At 37.6% G+C, this 16,156-nt stretch overlaps 1 protein-coding gene across 2 annotated transcripts in view; it reads right to left on the bottom strand.

Moving 5' to 3' along the window:
- lmo1 (LIM domain only 1) overlaps positions 1-16,156 on the bottom strand; it is a 76,476-nt gene that overhangs the window by 25,438 nt on the left and 34,882 nt on the right. For both annotated transcript variants that reach the window (XM_062028953.1, XM_062028950.1), the window contains exon 2: positions 12,185-12,398. In XM_062028953.1, coding sequence (XP_061884937.1) covers positions 12,185-12,398 — 214 coding nt within the window. The remainder of the gene's footprint in view (positions 1-12,184; positions 12,399-16,156) is intronic.

The raw sequence follows: 16,156 nt of genomic DNA, 5'->3' as shown, positions 1-16,156 counted from the left end.
CGAGCGCTGCAAGCTAGCCAGCAGCAACAACAGCACAGCACGTCCTCATTATGCACCATTATGAGCATCCACATTAAAACACAAAAGTAGTTTTTTGCACAGTATTGCTGAAATAATTAGTTTGGGTTTTATTTCTTTATTTTTTATGTATTACATAATTTAATTTACATAATTGTAGTATTTCAATTAGTAATCTGTTCAACTTAAAGAGGTCATTATATGATTATTTTCAACATTTTTAACACTTCCTTGTGGTCTACATAACATGTATAGGTGGTTCTTTGGTCAACATTTTGCTTGGATTTTCTTTTGCAGACCATCGTCCAGCCGCTTTCTGACCGTCTCTTCAGGGAGCGCCGCTTTGTGGGTGGTCTTATTTACGTGTCTCTACTTTGTTTTCTCTCCATCCAGCCATGTTGCAGTTTTTAGGGCTTCCATATGGAGTCTACTGTCAGATATAAGTTGGAACTATACGCTACTTTGTATTATAAATGGCAACAGCGGGAGATTCATGTGCATGTAAGAGCCAGTCTGCCCCAGAGCAAGGGGATAGCGAAAAATAAGGTGCTTATTGACTACAGCGCAGACTACAATGGCGGACTTGCGCAAAGCACTTTGAGTAAATTTATACCATATATTGATAATCCGCTGACGTCAACGGTATGGAAAAACTTTACAGGACAGAGCAAATTCCAAACGGCTTGTTTGGAGAAGTATGAAGGAGGGCAAGATTATTTTATAAATATCTCCGCAATGCCTCAACGGTTTGATTTTAAATGTTCGGGACTTAAGCAGATCCCAAATACACAACAGCAAGTACCAATAGGTAAAAAAAAGTTGCTTTTGTATAATAGGGTCGATTTGAATGTCACAAAATTCCATTAAAAAGAGTATTTTTTTTTTTTACAAACGTACAACTTTTTGCATGTTTTCATGTTTTAGGTACCAATTCAGGCACCATCTAGGCACCAGCACCGTTTTTCAACTACCGTTTGTGTAGTGGTGTCGGTAAAAATGTAAACGATACCTCTCCCTAGTCCTGACCAACTATTTGGGAAACGTTGTTTATCATTTGACTCGGTATTTATGTCTTTTATTTTGCAAATGTGCTTACATTTGTACATCCTAACTGAAAGTTGGGTATTGATGCGTATTCTATGTAACAATTGTGTTTACTGAAAGATAATATTTAGTTTTTACGTCCACTGGAGATTTATAGTACCTCTTAAAGTTAAACTATGACGAAATGACTGATTTGGGAAGGCAGTCAGTCATATCCAGATGGAGCCAACGTCATCATCAGTTTGCGGATTAATTAAAATGTTCATTATCTTAAAAACATTTTCCTCTTACAGTTAATTATGCTGCCATTTTGATAAGTGGATGACTATTGTGTCCTCTCTCATAAATGAAAAAAGAGATTACATGAATTCAACGGAGATGATCACATCACGAGTAGATTGTCAAGCCTTTGTTGGAGTCACATGATTTGTAGTCCTTGACATGAATGAGACACCTAATTAATATGTTATTATCCTTTATGATAACAGTGTAGCCGAGAAAAAAAAAGGTTTGTATATCTGAACGTTTTGTAGAGCAAAAGGAGGTGAAAGGGACAGAGGTGTGTGTGTGTGCAGTGAAGGTTCCTGAATGCGTGAGTGCGTTCAATAAGCTGCAAACGCCACTGAAGGACAATCACAGATGGGGCTCCTATAATAATTAATCGGAGCATGGCAGCATACCAAAGCCCGGAAAATAACCAAAGTGGGTTTGATCCACACGCTTGTTTTTAATGTAGTCCAGGAGGCTAATTCAGTGCGCAGATTTAGCGTCATCACCGCAAGTGAGGGACACCTTCGTCTTACGTCACACAAGAAGCAGAAGCAAAGCGATGGAGGGGGTGAAGCCTGCATCGCTTTCTTCTTGAACGGTGGCATTGTTGTGTGTGGACACGGATAAGGTTAGGTGGGATTTACCCTGGATAACCTTATCCGACTTAGTGTTAACGGGGCCTGAGTGTCTACACAAAGCAGGATTATTATTTTTTTTTTTTTTTATAGCATTTAGTCAAGCATCGCAAGCTTTTTAAGTGTTAAGAGCAGCCACTCCTGGCCAATAGAGCGTTATGAAAACCTATTTGTTTCATAATCCCTAATTTACTGTTAAGTACGCTTGATTTCATATGTGGTTCTAAATTTTTCCTCCTATCACTCAACTCCTAACTTCTCTCTTCTAATATATGTGAAAGCTTTTCCTTTTTCCTCTCATGGCTTACGGGTCAGAAGTGCTATCCTTTCAGCAGATATATTTTTACAAGTAAAACTCTGCGCTTCATCACTTTTGCCTTCACTTGGTCATTTGCCCATTTATTACAACTTCATATGCACCATCTGCCCCTTCTGGGGGCAAAAAGGGGTCTTTAGTGGAGCTCTCACTGCATTCAAAAAGCATTAACTGACGCTAGAAACTGATGGATGGTAATAGTCTATGTCAATGTAACGCCACTGAGAGTGGGCTGCTTCTGGGTCACAGGAAAAGATGAGATGTAAGCGAAATGTCACAATAATCCCTGAGCGAGCGAGGTAGGAGGAAAGTAAGTTGATGAAGGTGCTCTAAACTTTTCATCTAAGTGAAATGATGAGAGTTTGTGGAACATTTTGCTCAAAATCAGAATAATGAACCAATTAAAAGCTGGAAGGTAGGCTGTAGATATCAATGAGGTATTGTGAGCAGAAGGAGAATTGGTAAATGGGGGAGGACAGCGCCATGGAGGGGGGAGTAAGTAAGGGCACCGGCATCTCTAAGTCAGCCTCTGGGGGATTCCCTCTCGGATAAGTGGTCCGATCTCATTGGGAATGTGACTTAACGCTCAGGAAATGGTCATGTTTAATTTAACTAGCAGATGGTAGGGGCATCTGAAGGTGTGTGCGTCTGTGTGTGTGTGTGTGTGTGTGTGTGTGTGTGTGTGTGTGTGTGTGTGTGTGTGTGTGAGCTTTGAGGGAGACAAAGACACTGGTGAAGCAACAAGGCTGTCACGACATTTCTCACAGCTCCCCCACAACTCTTGACATGACAGACGTCTCATGTGTTCATGTAAACAGAAACGACAACAACAGAAAAGAACAATGAAAACATTATGTCGCGTAATCATCTTGATTGTGCATTCATGTCATCTTAAGCAAACGGGGTATATGGACGACAAAACGGGGCACATATGCAGGAGCAATGTGTATTTATTTCATGGTGACTCTCATGGTCTATTTGACTATGTTTACACTGCAGGCCAAGGAAGATCAAATCCTATTTTTTTGTAAATCTGATTTTAGATTATAAGTAAAATGTGATCTTTATCAGATTCTAGTATAAACACGCACAGGCCCCAATGTGGCCTCGACGTCACTTGCATGCGCAGTTCGATAAAGTAAAATGAGCATGTTTTTTTTTACATGAAAATAAATAAATCAATAGAAGTAATACAATGTATGAGTATAATATATACATAAATATATATATATATATATATATATATATATATATATATATATATATATATATACATATATATATATAGTGTAATATATTTGGGAAGGTTCTTTTCATGGCTGTTAAGTATAGAGCGGACACGGGCATCAGCGTGGATCTAGTAGATCTATGTTAGCTTAATTTTTTAACACTTACGTAAAAACCTCTGCAATGTACATAACATGTAAGCAAATGTGCCACGTCATTTCTCGTCCTTTCACAATCGCTGTTTCTTCGAAATCAAAGTATATAAACATGTATATCTTAATATATTACATACAGTCTATTATTTGCGCACTATTGACTAGTGATGCACCAAAAAATGTGGCCGCCGAAAAAATACTTTGCTCACCGAAACCGGATGTTATGATGACGTATCCACTTCTACTGGCGGGATGCGTCTTTTCCCGCACACACAAATTACGCAATTAGGTCGCATTTCCGTTCAGATTGCAGTCATATTTGAAAAGAACAGATTCCAAATTGGATTTGGACGACCTGCTGATGTGGCCCGAATCTGATGCACATAGAGCGTTTAGACTGGCAACAAATATCTGATCCGTGTCACTTGAGGGCAATAAAATCAGATTTGGTGTGCAGTGTAAACGGGGCCTTACATTGTTGGACTAGCCTGCCGAGCAGTGGTACTGGTACTATTCTTTAGAGCGGTACGCTGGTATAAAGTTTTGAGTAAGAGAAATTAATAAGAATCTGAATCAATTAGTTAAAATTCAACCCGAGTTTTGCTAGCGTCAATCATATGTAAACCTGGGCTGATAACACATTTTGCTGGATGTTATATTGTCACACAAATTATTGACAATAAACAATATTATTGTCAGAATTATTTTCAAATCAATTTAAACACCAATGTAATTATAATGTATGCTAACAATATAATAATAATAACATACAAAATATATATATATATATATATATATATATATATATATATATATATATATATATATATATATATATATATATATATATATATATATATATATATATATATATATATACTGTATTTAAAAAATATATATATATACATATATATATATATATATATATATATATATATATATATATATATATATATATATATATATATATATATATATATATATATATATATATATATATATATATATATAAATATCCCTTTAAGACGCAATACTATTTTATTTTTCAATACTATTTTTTACCATTGTAATTGGAAAGTCAAGAGCTTTAAATGAAATTATCCGAAATAAGTAAACACAAATTGACTTTAAATCTGTGTTGGCCAAAAAATTGCACTTGTATTGAACTGATATAAGCACAAATATTGAAAAAATCTGGAAGTGCAGTTTTTCCCAGGTAGAAAAACAGAGTTTTTTGGGGTTTTTTGGCGATAATTTTTCAACACATTTGACTAACTTGCTTGTTCGTCCGTGTTGATCAGCTCATCTTGCTCATTGGGTTTTAAAATGAAATTTTCCACACCTGGAATATGTGTGTGAGCTAGCGGTCCCGCCTCTGCCCACCAAGACAAAGATTGCGGATGGATGACATGAGGATTGAATCAATTCATTTAGTTTCTACTATCAAATAAATGCGCTCAGGTGCTGAAAGCGATGCACAGAGTGAAACCTCTTGTGTCCTGATTGGAAGCGCCAGACGAAGAAAACAAACACACACAGACATGGCAATTAATCAATGCCCACAAAGTTATCAGGTTTATTTTCATTTATCATTAGATTAAATTTTCTGCTAATCATTTTGGTATGTTTACACCTGTCCAACGTGGCCTAAAAGTACCTTAAACTTCATAACCAAACGTGTCAGCATGGAGCAACACAACACAGTTATTCCCTTGCCTGTTCAGATCATTTTGTTTACATTCTTGTTTTAAATGGGTTTCACAAACATAATTGTATTGTACCTGTCCTGCCCTGTTGTGCAAAACACAACTGTTTACTGTGGTGTATCCTAGCCTTTAGGTGGTTAAAATGCCAATGTGTTTACAATGGTCCATGTTCCTCTACACAACAGGAGCGTTCTAGTGTTATTATATTTATTTTGCTGTTAATGTCATAATACATCATGATTGTTTTGGACTTTTGTGTTGTCTTTCCTGTGTTTCGTTTTTCTTCATTGGTATGGTATGGTATGGTATATATAGCGCTCTTATTTTTGTTGCACTTCCTGTTTTAGGTTAATTTTTCAAAGTATTTGCCGCTGCTTCTGGTTGCTGTTCTCTCCTGTCTCTGATTGCAAATAAAGGAGAGTTAATTTTTTGTATGATCCTGGTGTGCTGTTTTGTGATTTGATTTATCTTTCTAAGCTTTTTTCTCAGCCGTGATTAATGTAACAGCAAAACATTTTTGAATTTGGATCTCAAGCCGCCAGTTGAATAACCCTGGTGTACAGAATGGGTCAAAAGTTTAAACAAGCTGTCTCATGTTTTACATAGTAAGGTGTATCCAAACTTCTGACTGTGGCTCTAAAATATGACATAATGTCACTCCAATGGTAACAATAGCGTTGCATTAAATATAAATAATAAATCAATCCCAGTAGTAAGGTACATATATTTGCAAAATTGGAAAACTTACAAGAAAATATAAGAGTAATAAGAGTGCACTTAAGCACTAACTGTGGTCCCCCATCGTTGTTTTGGTTGTAACGTACTTCAAACTTTTTAAATTATTGTTCATTTTGAGTTGATTCGGATCCAAACAGATTGTATGTTTCAATTAAAAATAAAGTTGTGTAAACAGCCCATGAGGTGGACGAGAAAACAACATCCTCCACAGTCCACGGCCCAAATCCTGCTTCACCACTTTACTCATAATATTTGCGCTTCAGAAACTACACTATGGCTTTAGCTCAGCGTTTCTCAAAGTGCGGGGCGCGCCCCACTGGTGGGGAATAGAGACATGACAGGTGGGGCGCGAGGAACGGGAGGAAATTTCACTTAATTTTTTTTTTTTTTTTTATTATATTCTTAGATTATTTTTTTTTTACTATGCTTTCATTTTCTATACACACTGTAAATCACTTTGTGATTCTGTCTGTGAAATCCGCTATATAAATAAATGTAAATTACTTATTTTTCCTGTAGGCTTTACATTTCTAGGTAGGAGCGAAAGTTTGACAGACAACAGTAACTAATGGGGGCGGGGCTAAGCGGAACAAACTTTTGCGCGGATGGGTAGCAGGCTAAGAGTGGCAGTGTCAAGCCTGCAACCCCGATTTGAAAAGCTGTGCAGTGCAAAACAGGCTCATTGCAGCCACTAATGCTGGAGTACTGTAAAACTCATATTCACTTGCTCTATCTTGCCAAATGCATAGCTCCTCCTTTTTTTTTTTTTGCAAAGATTGCAAAGTGGCACTTTTATTTTATTTATTATTGAAATTGATGCAAGTTATTTGATTTATTATATAACTTGATGCAAGTTATAACACTTTTATTTGATTTATTATTGAACTTGATGCAAGTTATAACACTTTTATTTGATTTATTATTGAACTTGATGCAAGTTATTTGATTTATTATTGAACTTGATGCAAGTTATAACACTTTTATTTGATTTATTATTGAACTTCATGCAAGTTATAACACTTTTATTTGATTTATTATTGAACTTGATGCAAGTTATTTGATTTATTATTGAACTTGATGCAAGTTATAACACTTTTATTTGATTTATTATTGAACGTGATGCAAGTTATAACACTTTTATTTGATTTATTATTGAACTTGATGCAAGTTATAACACTTTTATTTGATTTATTATTGAACTTGATGCAAGTTATTTGATCTATTATTGAACTTGATGCAAGTTATACCACAGCTGCACAGTTATTTTATTTAATTTTGAACTTGATGTTATTTTGTGTTATTGAGTTTGAATGTATACAACTTGATGTTACTTGATGTTCAATAAATTTGAAAATGTTAAGCTTGGCATTAGCGTTCTGTTGGGGCGATGGGGGAAGGTGGGGCTTGAAAACTCCCCCTTGTCCAAAGTGGGGGATGACAAAAAAAGTTTGAGAACCACTGCTTAAGCTTCAGACTTTTTATGTTTGCTTGATAATATCATTACTGCCACAAGTGGTAGAAAAGTGTATTACAACTGAGTACCGCCCATACATCTTAGAAAGAGATATTTTTTAGTGGCCCTGTAGGGGGCGCTAACTATGGGCCCTATAAATAAGAAACATTGGACTAAAGCATGAGAAATAGATGCAATGTTTCAACTTTTGTTTACTATCAAACTTAATCTGTCATTGATTTTTTTCAGAAAAGGCCAGAGATTTTTATTTTTTTTAAATTTTTGATCAATGTGCCTTGTCTGTTTCCAAAAATACATTAGAGGAATGGGACACTCACTTGAAAGCTGTTGAAAAATATTAAAACTGTAGCAAGTTAGCCTCTCCTATCTGAGTGCATTTATTCAGCAGAGTTGAGTGCTGCTCTTAACAAAGGGGATAAGACTACAACATTTCAGTTCAGTTCAGTAAATTTCGAACATGCGTACGATACAATGTAATGCATCACATATTTCCAGTTGTTTCATTACAGCACGTCCGAAAAGAAGTAGGAAGAAGCAGAGCTTATTAAATCCGACCCCTTTTCATATCATAGCAGTTGTATCCCATTTCCTTGTTCTCTGTTTGTAAGAAAACAGTGAATATTTAACTAATCAATAAATAATAAACAAATAAATATACCATAAGTAAGTAAACAAATATTAAATACGGTACATAAATAATCATCATCAAAAAATTTTTAAGTTCAAGATGCTCATCAAAATTGTTCTTCTTTGTACTTTGTGAACACTTGTAGTTTGAAAAGTTTCTTAAACTGAATCATATTGGTGCTTTGTTTGATTTCTTTGCTGAATCCATTCCATAATTGAATTCCACATACTGATATGCTAAAGGTTTTAAGTGTTGTACGAGCATACAAACGTTTTAAATTAGATTTTCCTCTAAAGTTATATTTCTCCTCTTTTGTTGAGAAGAATTGTTGAACATTCTTCGGTAGAAGGTTATAGTTTGTTTTGTACATGATTTTAGCTATTTGCAAATGCACCAAGTTGTTGAATTTCAATATTTGTGATTCAATAAATAAAGAGTTTGTATGTTCTCCATATCCAACATTATGTATTATTCTAATTCAGGGGTCACCAACCTTTTTGAAACCAAGAGCTACTTCTTGGGTACTGATTAATGCGAAGGGCTACCAGTTTGATACACACTTAAATAAATTGCCAGAAATAGCCAATTTGCTCAATTTACCTTTAACTCTATGTTATTATTAATAATTAATGATATTTACACTTAATTGAACGGTTTAAAAGAGGAGAAAACATGAAAAAAATGACAATTAAATTTTGAAACATAGTTTATCTTCAATTTCGACTCTTTACAATTCAAAATTCAACCGAAAAAAAGAAGAGAAAAACTAGCTAATCCGAATCTTTTTGAAAATAATTTAAAAAATAATTTATAGAACATCATTAGTATTTTTTCCTGATTAAGATTAATTTTAGAATTTTGATGACATGTTTTAAATAGGTTAAAATCCAATCTACACTTTGTTAGAATATATAACAAATATGACCAAGCTATATTTCTAACAAAGACAAATCATTATTTCTTCTAGATTTTCCAGAACAAAAATTTTAAAAGAAATTCAAAAGACTTTGAAATAAGATTTAAATTTGATGCTACATATTTTCTAGATTTGTTTTTATAGTTTTATATAAACTATAAAAACTTGAAATAGATTAATTTTTTTGAATTTTAATCATAATAAGTTTGAAGAAATATTTCACAAATATTCTTTGTCGAAAAAACAGAAGCTAAAATTAAGAATTAAATTAAAATTTATTTATTATTCTTTACAATAAAAAAAAAAAATTTACTTGAACATCGATTTAAATTGTCAGGAAAGAAGAGGAAGGAATTTAAAAGGTAAAAAGGTATATGTGTTTAAAAATCCTAAAATCATTTTTAAATGTTGTACTTTTTCTCTAAAATTGTCTTTCTGAGAGTTATAAGAAGCAAAGTAAAAAAAATTGATGAATTTATTTAAACAAGTGAAGACCAAGTCTTTAAAATATTTTCTTGGATTTTCAAATTCTATTTGAGTTTTGTCTCTCTTAGAATTAAAAATGTCGGGCAAAGCGAGACCAGCTTGCTAGTAAAAAAATACAATTTAAAAAATAGAGGCAGCTCACTGGTAAGTGCTGCTATTTGAGCTATTTTTAGAACAGGCCAGCGGGCTACTCATCTGGTCCTTACGGGCTACCTGGTGCCCGCGGGCACCGCGTTGGTGACCCCTGTTCTAATTGATCTTTTTTGTAACACCGTTAGTGAATGAAGCGCAAATTTGTAGTTGTTTCCCCATATTTCTGCACAAAAACTCAGATATGGGAATATGAAGTGATTTTTGGTGTAGAACATATTATTATTTTGTATTAGCTTCTGTGTGTTCTCGCCTGAATAAAACACAGCTGTATCATCTGCAAATAATACTAACTTTAAAGGCCTACTGAAATGATTTTTTTTTTATTCAAACGGGGATAGCAGATCCATTCTATGTGTCATACTTGATCATTTCGCGATATTGCCATATTTTTGCTGAAAGGATTTAGTAGAGAACATTGACGATAAAGTTCGCAACTTTTGGTCGCTGATAAAAAAAGCCTTGCCTGTACCGGAAGTAGCGTGACGTCACAGGTTGAAAGGCTCCTCACATTTCCCCATTGTTTACACCAGCAGCGAGAGCGATTCGGACCGAGAAAGCGACGATTACCCCGTTAATTTGAGCCAGGATGAAATATTCGCAGATGAGGAACGTGAGAGTGAAGGACTAGAGTGCAGTGCAGGACGCATCTTTTTTCGCTCTGACCGTAACTTAGGTACAAGCTGGCTCATTGGATTCCACACTTTCTCCTTTTTCTATTGTGGATCACGGATTTGTATTTTAAACCACCTCGGATACTATATCCTCTTGAAAATGAGAGTCGAGAACGCGAAATGGACATTCACAGTGACTTTTATCTCCACGACAATACATCGGCGAAACACTTTAGCTACGCAGCTAACGTGATAGCATCGGGCTTAATCAATCAATCAATGTTTATTTATATAGCCCTAAATCACAAGTGTCTCAAAGGGCTGTACAAGCCACAACGACATCCTCGGTACAGAGCCCACTTAACTGCAGATAGAAACAAAAGAAATAAACCCCTGACTGGAAGGATAGACAGAAAATCAACAATACTATTAAACCATGGACCTGTAACTACACAGTTAATGCTTTCCAGCCTGGCGAAGCTTAACAATGCTGTTGCTAACGACGCCATTGAAGCTAACTTAGCAATGGGACCTCACAGAGGTATGCTAAAAACATTAGCTATCCACCTACGCCAGCCAGCCCTCATCTGCTCATCAACACCCGTGCTCACCTGCGTTCCAGCGATCGACGGAGCGACAAAGGACTTCACCCGATCATCAATGCGGTCGGCGGCTAGCGTCGGATAGCGCGTCTGCTATCCAAGTCAAAGTCCTCCTGGTTGTGTTGCTGCAGCCAGCCGCTAATACACCGATCCCACCTACAGCTTTCTTCTTTGCAGTCTTCATTGTTCATTAAACAAACTGCAAAAGGTTCACCAACACAGATGTCCAGAATACTGTGGAATTTTGCGATGAAAACCAAGCTTTTTGTATTGGATACAATGTGTCTGCATACTTCCGTTTCAACGATTGACGTCACGCACATACGTCATCATACATAGACGTTTTCAACCAGAAGTTTAGCGGGAAATTTACATTTGCACTTTATAAGTTAACCCGGCTGTATTGGCATGTGTTGCAATGTTAAGATTTCATCATTGATATATAAACTATCAGACTGCGTGGTCGGTAGTAGTGGGTTTCAGAAGGCCTTTAAGTCCATTGTAACTTAACAAATGTCGTTTTTATAAAGATGGAACAATTTTGGTCCCACTATTGATCCCTGAGTTACGCCACAAGTTGTTGGTTAAGTAGCTTCTTACCCAGTTCAGACCAACCCTCTGATGCCATACCATTCTAATGTGTTCATTGGGATATAATGATTGATTGTGTCAAATGCTTTTGTTAAGTCCATAAACACTGCAGCAGCACATTTTTGGCTATCTATTGCATTGTTTATCTCTTCCGTTATTTCATTATTTTGTCTGTGACTGTTTTATTTGTATTTATTAATTTTTCCAATCTGCTCAACAGTTTTTCAATAATTTTAGAAAATTATGGAAGTAGAGAAACAGGTCTGTAGTTTGTAACCAGGTGTTTGTCTCCAGTCTTATAAATTGGTACGACTTTTTTCTATTTTCATTTTATCTGGGAATTTGGCTATTTGAAATCATAGGTTGCTGATATATGTTAAAGGTTCTGAAATCTCAATAATAACCTTTTTTATCATTTCCATATCAATTTTGTTACAATCAAAATATTTCAAATGTTAGTTATTTCCTTTGAAATGTGACTATGCATGGAGCAGGTGGTTAAATACACACCCCTGTAAGAGAAAACTAAGTACAAAAGTCAAATAAAAGCATTGTGTTGCCTTCGTGTTGCATGTGTCTTTTGTGTTTGTGACGTGTGTGTGTGTGTTTCTTGCCTTAGGTAGTCCCTGCGACAAAGGATGAGGTTGGCTTTCGTGTAAAGGGTGGAGCCCACCTCCCCAAGGCGGCAGTCACAGCAGGCACATTTGAGACAGTCCTCATGCCAGTATTTGTCCAGGGCCTTGAGCAGGTAGCGGTCTTTAATCTTGCGATTGCAGCCAGCACACCCCTTCTGTTTCCCTTTGGGCTGGACGGAGAGCATCGGCACACCTGGAGTGATAAGGAGACAAACAGCCACGCGTGATTTACGGCCGCGGGAACCCGAGTGACTTTTCATGTTCTCTTTTTGATAAGCTGGCTGCTTCTGCAGGCGCCTAAGCATGGCCTCGCCTGCAGCCGCAGCACGCCGTGCCGCCCTGCTTCATATGCTTTAAAGAAAACACTCTTCCATGTAGATAAACACACAGGTCACATTGCTTGAGAACATGTCGTAGCGCCAAAGTTACATGAAAAAGCAAAATGCATTATACATCCAATCTGGGATCTATTTTGCTTATCGTGGTACTTACAGCAGGCCGGGTAGTGCATTAGTTACCATTTCATCAAGCTCATTTCACTCAACTGTCCAGAGCTGTAAAAGCTCCTCTTGGGCTTTGTTTGGTATAGATTAACATTAACCTTTTAAAAAGCCTCTGACCGCAAAACACGCTGCTACCAGACCCCAGCGAGATATGTTATGGCCTAAGTGCCTTTTAGCATACACTCACACTACTTCATACACACACACAGACCACAAACACACACTCGCACCACTGCAGCCTTAACACTTATCCGCGCTCATGTGTTTGCAATGAGCGGCTCCAAAGTTAGCAAACTCGCAAATTGCCCTGGTGTCACGCAGGTCCCCTTTAAGCGAGCCTTTTAGCCTCCTAAAGGACAAATAAAGCCCATTTAATAACTGCACTAAACACTAATAGTCTATGTGTGGTTGACATTTGTGTTCATACTAAAAGCCCCCCTCAGGCCACTGCTGGTACCGAGGCAGGGGCGCACAGCTCCCCTCTGCAGCACTAACAGGTCTGCCACAGCTGAGAGCACCACACAACAGCTCTTAAGACACTCTCTCACACTGAGCTATTGATCCGTCTAAAAGAACACACAGTGGACGCCACTTGCCACTCTCTTTCGCAACACATTCTCCACCCGCCCCCACAGCCCCCCCCAAAAAACCGGACACTCTGCATCCCAGAAGGGGGGCACATTTGGTATGTGCGCGCATCCACCTATAAAGGTCGAGACATGTCACATCAAGTTCTGTGTGAAATGTCACCGTTTTTATGCTTCACAGATAAGTGTAGGACACCATGTGTCTGGTGTCGGACTATTATGGAGCTGCTCTGTTTGAACGTGGACATTACACAATCGCAATGGTCGACTCTCTTTGCTTTGTTTAACGCTGTCCCTTGGACACCAGTTTTGGCAGCACTTTGCTCTTGACCGTGGCGTTCCTAAACACAGACAGGCCTGTGTTCACACGAAGAGGAGAACGGAAGATTAGGGATGTGCCGATCGATCGGTATCAAACGATTTTCGTAAAAAAGCTGGAGGCGGGTCTTAATGAAATTAAACAATGGATGTCCGCTAACTTTTTGCAACTCAACGCTAAGAAAACGGAAATGCTGATTATCGGTCCTGCGAGACACTGACATCTATTTAATAATACCACCTTAACATTTGACAACCAAACAATCACACAAGGTGACTCGGTAAAGAATCTGGGTATTATCTTCGACCCAACTCTCTCATTTGAGTCACACGTTAAGAGTGTTACTAAAACGGCATTCTTTCATCTCCGTAATATCGCTAAAATTCGTTCCAATTTGTCCACTAGCGACGCTGAGATCATTATTCATGCGTTCGTTACGTCTCGTCTCGATTACTGTAATGTATTATTTTCGGGTCTCCCTATGTCTAGCATTAAAAGATTACAGTTGGTACAAAATGCGGCTGCTAGACTTTTGACAAGAACAAGAAAGTTTGATCATTTTACGCCTATACTGGCTCACCTGCGCTGGTTTCCTGTGCACTTATTATGTGACTTTAAGGTTTTACTACTTACGTATAAAATACTACACGGTCTAGATCCAGCCTATCTTGCCGATTGTATTGTACCATATGTCCCGGCAAGAAATCTGCGTTCAAAGAACTCCGGCTTATTAGTGATTCCCAGAGCCCAAAAAACATCTGCGGGCTATAGAGCGTTTTCTATTCGGGCTCCAGTACTATGGAATGCCCTCCCGGTAACAGTTAGAGATGCTACCTCAGTAGAAACACTTAAGTCCCATCTTAAAACTCATTTGTATACTTTAGTCTTTAAATAGACCCCCTTTTTAGACTAGTTGATCTGCCGTTTCTTTTCTTTTCTCCTCTGCCCCCCTCTCTCTTGTGGAGGAAGGGGGGGGCACACAGGTCCGGTGGCCATGGATGAAGTGCGGCTGTCCAGAGTCGGGACCCTGGATGGACGGCTCGCCTGTGCATCGGTTGGGGACATCTCTGCGCTGCTGACCCGTCTCCGCTCGGGATGGTTTCCTGCTGGCCCCACTATGGACTGGACTCTCACTATTATTAGATCCACTAAGGACGGGACTTTCACAATACTATGTCAGACCCACTCGACATCCACTGCTTTCGGTCTCTCCTACAGTGGGGGGGGGGGGGGGGGGGTTACCCACATATGCGGTCCTCTCCAAGGTTTCTCATAGTCATTCACATCGACGTCCCACTGGGGTGAGTTTTCCTTTCCCTTATGTGGGCTTTGTACCGAGGATGTCGTTGTGGCTTGTGCAGCCCTTTGAGACACTTGTGATTTAGGGCTATATAAATAAACATTGATTGATTGATTTTTTTTTTATAGTCACTCGGCTGACATGCGGCTAGCAGCTAATTACTCTATAGCTGTGTCTCAATTCGGCGGCTGCGTCCTTGGCAGTGCGGACGTCATCGCGGTGCGCGAAGACTGTCCCAATTCAAAAAAGTTCCAAGTGTCCTTTGAATCCGGCCGACAAATGTGTCCTTTTCTACCATTAGCAGAAAGGTTGCATCCGTGTAGATTTTGCGTCCTGTCATATCCCGAAATTCTTTGCGCGCTCAACTCTGAAAATTATTTTCAACACGGAGACGCCATGCGGGGCGAAAAGAGCCATCTTAAAATGAAAGTATAGTTTTATTTATTCATTGAAAACAGCTAAAAGCAGACACGTCAAGTGATATACATTTGTGTCAAAATACGAGACCTCGACTATCGTAATGTTGAGCGACCTACGTGCTCTGACCCTCTCTTTACCCCGAGGGAGAGACATATATCCGGCCATTGCAGACAGCTTCGTGCCCGGAACTTTTTTCAACATTTGAAAGTAAAGCCTGACATTTTCTCATTTACTTTTTTAGACCTTAATAGGTTAATTATGTTCTATTAATGTGTGGCCAGAAAATTGAAGTACTGTAAACCTGTGCATCGATGTACCGATATTGATTATTGTTGTTTTTTTTGCGTACATTTGCATGATATTTGAAAATGTTCACTTCTATCAATGATTATTGTGATCTTGTGTTTAACTTTTCTGCTTTTTTTCCGTGCAGAATAATCAAGGAGGACTTGGACAACAACAGAGCACAAAGAAATGACACAAACACGTTTCTACCAGTTTGGATAATCATTTAAAAACTAAGTATTTTTATAACCTATATAAATTAATAAACTCATGTGCTGAAACTGTAGTTGTGATTAATTTCCTCTGCCTTCATTGCAAATAATTATATGATAATAGTAATATAATACTATTCCAATATTTACTGTTACTTGCTATAATGCAAGCAATGTGACACGATTAGAAAAGGACATCAATTGTGATTAATTTCCTCTGCCTTCATTGCAAATAATTATATGATAATAGTAATATAATACTATTCCAATATTTACTGTTACTTGCTATAATGCAAGCAATGTGACACGATTAGAAAAGGACATC

The sequence above is a fragment of the Entelurus aequoreus genome, linkage group LG02 (genome assembly GCF_033978785.1).
Source record: "Entelurus aequoreus isolate RoL-2023_Sb linkage group LG02, RoL_Eaeq_v1.1, whole genome shotgun sequence".
NCBI classification, from domain to species: domain Eukaryota; kingdom Metazoa; phylum Chordata; class Actinopteri; order Syngnathiformes; family Syngnathidae; genus Entelurus; species Entelurus aequoreus.
Note: the sequence above shows the minus strand (reverse complement) of the source record. Positions and strands in the feature narration are given on the sequence as shown.